At 44.8% G+C, this 9,786-nt stretch overlaps 1 protein-coding gene across 1 annotated transcript in view; it reads left to right on the top strand.

The window, feature by feature from the left end:
- Nucleotides 1–2,460: 2,460 nt before the first annotated feature.
- TDRD9 (tudor domain containing 9) overlaps nucleotides 2,461–9,786 on the top strand; it is an 85,698-nt gene continuing 78,372 nt past the window's right edge. The window contains exons 1-2 of the mRNA XM_029239270.1: nucleotides 2,461–2,775; nucleotides 6,331–6,495. Of these exons, the coding sequence (XP_029095103.1) occupies nucleotides 2,716–2,775; nucleotides 6,331–6,495 (225 nt within the window). The 5' untranslated portion in view covers nucleotides 2,461–2,715. The remainder of the gene's footprint in view (nucleotides 2,776–6,330; nucleotides 6,496–9,786) is intronic.

The following is a 9,786-nucleotide window of genomic DNA, read 5'->3' on the forward strand; positions in this document are numbered from 1 at the left end:
GCTTATAAAGGCAAAAACTGAAAAATACAAGTTGTTTGTTGAGAATTAGGATTGGAGCTGGAGAGAAGTAAGGGTGCTAGTTAAGCAAGGATTGGTTGGGGTCTGGAATGGTTGCATAGTTATAAGCGGAGACCTTGAGACCATAATAAGGTTGTAGCCGGCAGCTGCTGGCAGATACTGTTTTGAGAATGGCTGGAGGTGTCCTTGAGTCTGATACAGTTCAGAAAATTCAGGTTCCCAGTGATGGAGGAACGTGTCTGAAACCACATCCACAAGGGCCACCCGGCTCCATTTTGGATGCCTGAACCATAGTTACTCCATCTTTATGTTTAAGTGCATTCTCGTCGTTAATGGTTAAAGCAGATGCACAATGCCTGTGTGACAAGCCACAAAACAAGGCTGTTCTAATTAGCATAAAGTCCAAGCATGTCATGTATAAGCCAGAATGACTTCCCCATACCTCAATATGTGAAAATTTCTTCCATCGATACTGCAGGTAAAGCTGAATGGGTGCATTTACTAGCTTGTGTACATTTACTTGGTTTTAAATTACTGTTGTTTGGGAGAGTAAAAGGTGGAAAATATGTTGTTATTCTTTGCAATACAGTGTGATGTGCAGTATGGTTCATAATTTTTCTTTATGACTTTTGGCAGTTTTGAGTGTCTTTAGGTAGTGATGAAATTCAAACTTAGGCAGTATGCCCAAAGGTGGTATTACACAGTCCACAGTAGTTACCGTTTGTTGTTGAACCTTTTACTGAGGCCTCCAGATAGCATGGTGTTGTGGGGTAGTTCACTCCAGAGCTCTACTTCTCATGCCTCCATTTATTTCTGTAGATCCAGCCACTTTCTGACTGTGTTAGGAGGTGTCTTTGCACACACACGCCTGAGTGGCGTGGACATGCCCATGCACAGCGTTACTGGGTGCATTCTTTCCTGAAGCTGTGTGATGGTAGCTGAACACAGGTCAGCTACACTGTGCAGGAGCTTGTCCTACAGGGGAGTGCCTCGTCACTTGGTTACACGAGCAGCTTCCTACTCTACCACCGTGTCCCCAGCGCCTCGTAGGTGTTCTAATAACGATTTGCTTAAAGAATTAATGGGTTGGATAGACCTGAAGTTTCAGTTTTACAAAGAATATTGTTCCTATTGTGCAGGATGATTTGAATTCCAAAAGAAATCTAAGAAGTTGAAGGTGGCCAGGCAGTTGAAAATGGAATGATCATGTCCTTCAGTTCTTAGCTCTTGAAAAAGAATAAACTAGCTTCAGGTGAATCATTCGTTTAGTAAACATTTTTTGAGTACCTGCCTCATTAGGTGCTGAGGTTATAAAGATGCAGGAGTTGTAGTTTCTGCTCTTAGCCACTCTGCTGGGGAGACACATATCTACTGAGATATGTGTAATTATGGGCAACGGAGAAGGGCCTGGGGCAGGGAGAGGACTGTGGGCATCCTGGGATATAGGGGTGAGTGGGGTCCTCAGGGCAGGAGGGGGAGGCAGCCCGGCCTCCAGCAACTGGGAGAAGCCGGGTTGTGTGAAGTCAGAGCTCTGGAGGCTGTAGTGGTGGTGTGGAGGCCAGGGGAGTCTCAGCGCTAAGGAGAGGTCACTTTGGGGCTCTTGCCTGAGCACAGCCTTTATTTTTCTTTGTTAAGTACGCGAGGCAGGATGTTTGTGTTGAGGAAGTGCTCTGGGGTTTGGTGATAGAATGAAATGAGAGTTGGATTAATAAGGTGTCTGTTAGGGTTTCCAGCCGTTAGGCCAGAACGTTAAATACTTTTCAGCTGCTGTTTTTTTCTTTTCTCTGTACTACTTTTGTCCATACCTGCTTCAGTGGGAAGTGCGGCCAGGAAGGAGCCGGCTAGAGAACAAACAATGGAGCCTTTTGCCTGGAGGAGAAGGGAGCGCCCTCTTTCAGACTCAGCTAATCTCTCCACTTGGGCAGAGGAATGTCCCAGAGTAGAATCTGCTGTCCCCTTGTGCCATGGGGAGCCCGACTAAGTGTAGAGAAACGGCCGCACGTGACTTAGCCCTGGGTGTTGGCTGGTTCGGGACAGGCCCTCGGGGACTCGGCCTGGAGGGTGCTGTCTGAGCAGCAGGCCCCCGGGGGACCCCGCAGCCCCATTTCCCCGGGTGCTACTGCGGGGCTTCCGATTGCCCTCAGCTCTTCACCCAGCCCTGCGCTACCTGTTCTGACTGAGCCAGCTCTTCCGGAGCCCACCCTGTGAGTTCCAGCCTGCCAGGCAGGGGGCACTGCTGCCTGGGCATAGCCACCGCCCTGCACTCCCTTGCTGAAGTAGTAGCGTAAACATGCCCGTGCAGAGGGGTGCTGTGGGCCGGGAGCGGCAGAGGGAGGCTGGTCTGCTGCTTCTCGGTGGTGGCATGCTTTGTGTTGTCACAGTGGGCAGGGCTGAGAGCGCTAAACATTCCTCTGTCCAGATGCCAGTAGGGCCCTACAGAGAAGCACGGGGGCTGGGGGCGACAGTGACGCACACGCCCCTCGTGTGCTCTCTGGTTTGTGGGCCGCCGTTCTTTGCTTCCTCTTAACCAGGAGTGATAGTTTCCTGAGGAACGGCGTTTAGCGCAGAGACTTAGTCCCCAGGCCCCTAGGCGCACTGTTGAACCCCTTGCCCTCCGGTCACTCAGCGGTGATATGTGCCTTCCCACGTTGGGGGTGCCCCCTTTCTATTTTGCAGGTACACGAGCGAACTGAAGAAATGGATTTCCTGTTGTTGGTCGTCCGCAAACTTCTAAGAACAAATTCACGTTTTGTGAAGGTAAAGTTGATTTCATGAGTAACTGGAACATTTAGGGTTAAGATTTATTATTTAGTTTTGTTTCTCTTTATTTTAATAGAAGCTAGTTGTTCATTGTCTTGTGTAGTCCTCCAGATCTTGCTAGGAAGCTGGCTAAAGGGCGCTCTTGTATGATCAGACTATGGAGTACTTTTTGGTTATTATGTTGCATTAAATTGTGAAATATTCTCCAGGCTGCAGGAAATGATCTGATGCTAGTTGATGCTAATGAAATGCTGGGTATTAGAGCACTGATTTTGGCTGAATAGGTACCATAATCTGAAGGTATGTGACTATATCTGTAATCTCTGTTTTAAAAGTAGCACTGAGTCACATTGAAGTTTGAGAATAGTTATATGCACTGTTATTATAGGAGACTTGAGTTAGGAGCTAACTGGAAGTCCGTGGCAAAAATGGTAAACATTGCTTACATTCTGTTTGAGCAAAAAGGACAAAGAAGTGAACTAGGCCAAAATAGCAAAAGGTTTATAATTATGCAGTTTAGACATAGGTCAACCCAGCCGTGCTAAGTAGGAGTCTTTCAGAAGCAGCAGTGATTGGGTGCATGTCATTCATTATATAAAGGAACTGTGGAAGGATTTGCTGTTATTGGAAAGCAGATGCCCTCTAAATCATAACATATTTTGTCTTCAAGTGTTTCATCTCTCTGTCCGTTCAGGGAGACATTCCCACCCTGCCCCAAGGTGGGGACATCAACCTTAGGAGGCTCACAGTCTCACCTGGTGGGTGCTGACTAAATGGCACCTGAAATTTGCAATAAGTTGTCTTATTGCTTGAGATGACTATAAAATGAATGAGAGAATTTGGCTATTTCATTCCTTTTTCTGAATCTTAAAGATGACATTGAAGGTTGTTCAACAATTCTGGACCTTTCTTTTTCTTTGTTTTTTGGCCGTGCCGTGGGGCATGTGGGATCTCAGTTCCCTGACCAGGGATTGAACCCATGCCCCCTGCATAGGAAACGTGGAGTCTTAACCACTGGACTGCCAAGGAAGTCCCCAGAATCTGGACCTTTCTTTTTTTTTTAAATTTATTTATTTTTGGCTGCGTTGGGTCTTTGTTGCTGCACATGGGCTTTCTCTAGTTGTGGTGAGCAGGGGCTATTCTTCGTTGTGGTGTGCGGGCTTCTCATTGCAGTGGCTTCTCTTGTTGTGGAGCACGGGCTCTAGGTGCATGGGCTTCAGTAGTTGTGGCTCATGGGCTCAGTAGTTGTGACTTGCAGGCTCTAGAGCGCAGGCTCAGTAGTTGTGGCGCATGGGTTTAGTTGCTTCACGGCATGTGGGATCTTCCCGGACCAGGGCTCGAACCCGTGTCCCCTGCATTGGCAGGCGGATTCTTAACCACTGCGCCACGAGGGAAGCCCCAAAATTCCTTTTTTCTTACTTTTTAGAAAGAGAGTGGCTGTCAGAGACTTAGATGCAGGAGCACGGGCAGATGGGCCTTCCAGACCCCCTTCCGCTCCCCACCCAAACCTTTAGAGGTCCCTGGCTTTGTGCCATCCCCCAGCCTGCTGACCCTGCTGTCACTGCTGGCTGACCAGGCTCAGCCCAGGCCACCCTGGACAAGCAGGTGTCTTGGGCAGGCTGTTGAACGGTCTGTCTGGAGGAGAGGCTGAGAGCTGCTTGGGGGAGGGTGCACGACAGGGAAGTTGGTGGCAGCATGGAACCTCATAGCTTTGAGCAGTCCAGATTTGACCTTCTCGTCGCCTGCTGCCTCAGTAGAACAAAAGCCTTGCAGTTCCTTAGCCTCACTGTTCCTTGGAAGGTGGTTTAGAGAACATCTGCAATGGGTGTGCCCATTGGGGGCCACTCTTACACCCCAAGTGGTTTCTCAGAGCCTGCCTTCTAACCATAAGCATCTTGTCTCAGTGAGTTCTGGTCAGCAGGACTTTGACCTCTTGTATCTAACATTAGCTGGGAAAATACAGACATTTTGTTTACCCAGTAAGTGTATTCATAATACCTGTGTAAAGTTTTTACTTTTCTGCTAAGATTTACACTTCAGAAACGTAGTAGGTAGTCAGTGGTCAGCAGATAGCTGTGTTTACCTCCTGCTTAGCATTTTGGAGACTGGTGGATGGCGCAGACCCTTTGTAACGCTGCCACCTTCTCCAGGGCACAGCTGATGGGCTGTGGATGCTGCCTCTGGTATTCATGGCTGAGTTTCTTAAGGATGTCATCCCATATTTGCTTTTTGGCAAAACTGAAACCTGTGGTGAGTCCCTGAGCCTCTGCTGTCCCACTTGGTCTGGACTGGTTCCCCTGGGCTGCTGCACAGCGGCCGTCCTGGGGCTTCTCCAGTTTCTCGGCTTAGAGTCAAGGTTTTATGGGCCCCTTTTCTTCTTCCTCTTTCGTGCCTTTTTTTTTAAAGAGCTTTTGTATATTTTTAATAAATTTATTTATTTTATTTATTTATTTTTGTCTGCGTTGGGTCTTTGTTGCTGCGCGTGGGCTTTTTCTAGTTGCAGCAAGCGGGGGTTACTCTTTGTTGCGGTGTGCCGTCTTCTCATTGCAGTGGCTTCTCTTGTTGCGGAGCACAGGCTCTAGGCATGTGGGCTTCAGTAGTTGTGGCACATGGGCTCAGTAGTTGTGGCTCGTGGGCTCAGTAGTTGTGGCTTGCAGGCTCCAGAGCGCAGGCTCTGTTGTGGCACATGGGATTCGTTGCTCTGCGGCATGTGGGATCTTCCCGGACCAGGGCTCGAACCCGTGTCCCCTACATTGGCAAGCAGATTCTTAATCACTGCGCCACCAGGGAAGCCCTCTCTTTGGTGCTTTTTACTCCCTCATTTTTCTGGAGCATAACATCTAGTAGCTTATTCTGTCTTAAGTTAGCTTTCTTTTTTTTTTTTAGCTGTAGCTTTTTTTTTTTTTTTTAATAAATTATTTTATTTATTTTATTTTCGGCTGTGTTGTGTCTTCGTTGCTGCACGCGGGCTTTCTCTAGTTGTGGTGAGCGGGGGCTACTCTTTGTTGTGGTGCACGGGCTTCTCATTGCAGTGGCTTCTCTTGCTGTGGAGCACGGGCTCTAGGTGCGCAGACTTTAGTAGTTGTGGCACGTGGGCTCAGTAGCTGTGGCTCACGGGCTCTAGAGCGCAGGCCCAGTAGTTGTGGCACACGGGTTTAGTTGCTCCACAGCATGTGGGATCTTCCCGGACCAGGGCTCGAACCTGTGTCCCCTGCATTGGCAGGCGGATTCTTAACCACTGCACCATCAGGGAAGCCCTTAAGTTAGCTTTCTGATGCAAAGTGTCCTTTTAGGTTAATGGTTGTAATTTAGCATAATTGGAGAAATGTAATTTCTCACTTGATAAAGCAATTGAAGAGAAATTTAAAAGTTGGCATCTCTGAGCATTCTTTAAACTGTAATAATTTGAATTACACTGGAGATCAAATTGAAGTATTCAGTTAAAGTTTTGAAAATTATTAAAACAGAAGACAAGCCTAGAATTGTAAAAGTATTTCATTTCAGTTATTATTATCATCATCATTTTGTCTAATGGTTTTTCTTACTCTGTAGGTAGTCCTGATGTCAGCCACCATCAACTGTAAAGAGTTTGCAGATTACTTTGCTGTTCCTGTTCAGAACAAGGTGAACCCTGCTTATATTTTTGAAGTGGAAGGAAAGCCCTATGCAGTTGAGGAGTATTATCTTAATGATTTGGAGCACGTTCATCATAGCAGGGTATGTTGGAACGCATTGTTTCTTTTACAGTGAATGTACTTTTGTATTTGATCACACCTGCATTTATTAGCTACAACTGCAAGGCTCTTTTGGAGCTTAAAATTGGAGCAGAGAGGTGGTGTGGGATGGGGCTGGAGAAGAATAAGAGGAAGGAAGCTCCGGGGTTTGTTGTCATAAACGTGAGCATGATAAGCACTCTGTGTGTCCCGGTGAAAGTTATTCAAACTGCTTTTGTACTTTATTGATGTTGAAGAAAAAATGTCAGCTTTTGGTCAGCTGCAAAATGGCAGATTCAGCTGAGGGTAGGAGGTAATTTTATTTCTGTTAAATTAAATTTTCTAATGTAAGTTGTATTGCTCTAAACTGAAGAAGGATTGCATTGTGGGAACAGTGTGTGCTAACATATTCTTATGAAAAGTTGCAGTTGATTTACAGTTGTTTTCACGTGGGTAATACATTTATAGGATTTGAAGATCGAAGAGTATATGCAGGTATAAAATATCTCCTTCCTACTCCTGTCCATTGTCTGCCCAGTTCCCCCACTAAATTATTGTCATTAATTTCTCTGGATCTTTCCATATTTACAGGCAAATATGGATGTATTGTTTCTCCTTTTTACAGAATGATAGCGTTCTATGTGCATCTTGTTTTTTTTTTTTCACTTACCTTTTCACATTTTTTACATGTCATATAGTTTCTTCATTTCCTTTTTAGAGCTACATAACATTCTTTTATGTGAATATAAATATAAAGATTATTCTTTTTTTTAAATTGAAGTATGGTTGATTTACAATGTTGTGTTAGTTTCTGGTGTACAAAGTGATTCGGTTATATATATATTGTGTGTGTATATATATTCTTTTTCATATTCTTTTCCATTATGGTTTATTACAGGGTCTTGAATATAGTTCCCTGTGCTATACAGTAGGACCTTAACTGTTTATGTATTTTATATGTAGTAGTTGGTATCTGCTAATCCCAAACTCCTAATTTATCTCTCCCCCACCCCTTTTCCCCTTTCATAACCAGAAGTTTGTTTTCTATGTCTCTGAGTCTTTCTGCAAATAAGTTCATTTGTATCATATTTTAGATTCCACATGTAAGAGATATCATATGGTATTTGCCTTTCTCTGTCTGACTTACTTCACTTAGTATGATAATCTCTAGGTGCATCCATGTTGCTGCAAATGGCATTATTTCATTCTTTTCTATGGCTGAGTAGTATCCCATTGTATATATGTACCACATCTTCTTTACCCATTCATCTGTCGATGGACATTTAGGTTGCTTCTATGCCTTGGCTATTGTGAATAGTGCTGCTATGAACGTTGGGGTGCATGTAGTAAAGATTATTCTTTATTTAACTAATCTCCAGTGTTTCTTATCTTTTCTTATTAAAAACAGTGCTAAAGAGAACATCTTTGTGCATGTGAAGGTACATCTTGTAGGCCAGGGTTTCTTAGCCTCAGCACAGTTGATATTTTGGGCCAGGTAATTCTGTATGGCGGGGGCTGTCCTGTGCATTGGAGGATGCTTGATATTTAATAGCTCTGCTGGCCTTGACCCACCAGATGCAAGTAGGGCTCCTTCCCATCCCCACCCCCCTGTGACAACCAAAAATGTTTCTGGACATCCCTGGGATGGGAGTAAAACACCTCTTTCGAGGACCCCTGTGTAGGTTGTGCCTTCCTGGAAGTGGGTCAGAGGATGTGTGCATTTAGAATTTTGATGCATGTTGCCAAATTGCTCTATATAAGAGTTTGACTTTTATTAAAAACATCTGTAGGGACTTCCCTGGTGGTCCAGTGGTTAAGACTCTGGACTCCCAATGTAGGGGACATGGGTTTGATCCCTGGTTGGGGAACTAAGATCCCACATGCCGCGCAGCTCGGCCGAAAAAAAAAAAAATCTGTAATGTTAAAATAAACAGTCTCTACTACAATGAGTCGACTGACTAGGGTTCACCTCATTAGAAGATGTGTTTTGTCAAATCTAATTATGTCAGAGGGAGGCCAGTGATGGCCATTAGAATGTAGCACTTCTTTTTTTTTCTCCCAGCTTTTAATTTTTTAAAAATAATTAATTATTTATTTTTGGCTGCATTGGGTCTTTGTTGCTGCGCGTGGGCTTTAGCTGCGGCGAGCGGGGCTACTCTCCGTTGCAGTGCACGGGCTTCTCACTGCAGTGGCTCCTCTTGTTGCGGAGCACAGGCTCTAGGCGCGTGGGCTTCGGTAGTTGTGGTACACGGGCTCAGTAGTTGTGGCTCGCGGGCTCTAGAGCGCAGGTTCAGTAGTTGTGGTGCACGGGCTTAGTTGCCCCGTGGCATGTGGGATATTCCCAGACCAGGGCTCAAAACCTGTGTCCCCTGCATTGGCAGGCGGGTTCTTAACCACTGTGCCACCAGGGAGGTCCTCTCCCAGCTTTTAAAATGACAGTATTTCAAAACAGAAAAGTTGAAAGAAATTTTGTAGTGAACACCCGTGTGTCCATCACCTAGAGCCTACAGTTAACATTTACTTTGTAGCACTTCAAAAAAACCCCAAACCTGTCAGAACTAAGAAACTAACACTGGAACATTACTATTAGCTGAACTTGATTGAGTTTGTTTGGATTTCACTGGTTTTCCCTAATGTTCTTTTTCTGCTCTAGGATCCCACATTGTGTTTAGCTGTCATGTCTCCTTAGGTTCCCCTGGGCTGTGACAGTTTCTCAGACTTCTCTTATTTTTGATGACCTTGATGATTTTTAGGAGAACTGGCCAGGTATTTTGTAGGATGCCCCATTACTGGAATTTTTCTGGTGTTTTTCTCATGATTAGACCGGGGCTATGAGTTTGGGGGAGGAAGACCACCGGGGTGAAGTGTTGTTCCATCACATAATGACCAGCAGCACGGCTCATTGCTGGTGACATGACCTTGATCTCCTGGCCCCGGTGGTGTTTACCAGGTTTCTCCCTTGTAACGTTACTCTGCCCTCCTTTTCTTTTTCCATATATACGTATGTGTGTGTATATATATATATACGTGTGTGTGTGTATATATATGTGTGTGTGTGTGTATATATATACGTGTGTGTGTGTATATATATACGTATGTGTGTGTGTATATATATACGTGTGTGTGTGTATATATGTATGTGTGTGTGTATGTATATACATGTGTGTGTATATATACGTGTATATATATACATATGTGTGTGTATATATATACGTATGTGTGTATATATACGTATGTGTGTGTATATATATGTGTGTATATATATACGTGTGTGTGTATATATATACGTGTGTGT

This window comes from Monodon monoceros, unplaced genomic scaffold, assembly GCF_005190385.1.
Source record: "Monodon monoceros isolate NGI ecotype Baffin Bay Population unplaced genomic scaffold, NGI_Narwhal_1 Super_Scaffold_21, whole genome shotgun sequence".
Classification (NCBI taxonomy): domain Eukaryota; kingdom Metazoa; phylum Chordata; class Mammalia; order Artiodactyla; family Monodontidae; genus Monodon; species Monodon monoceros.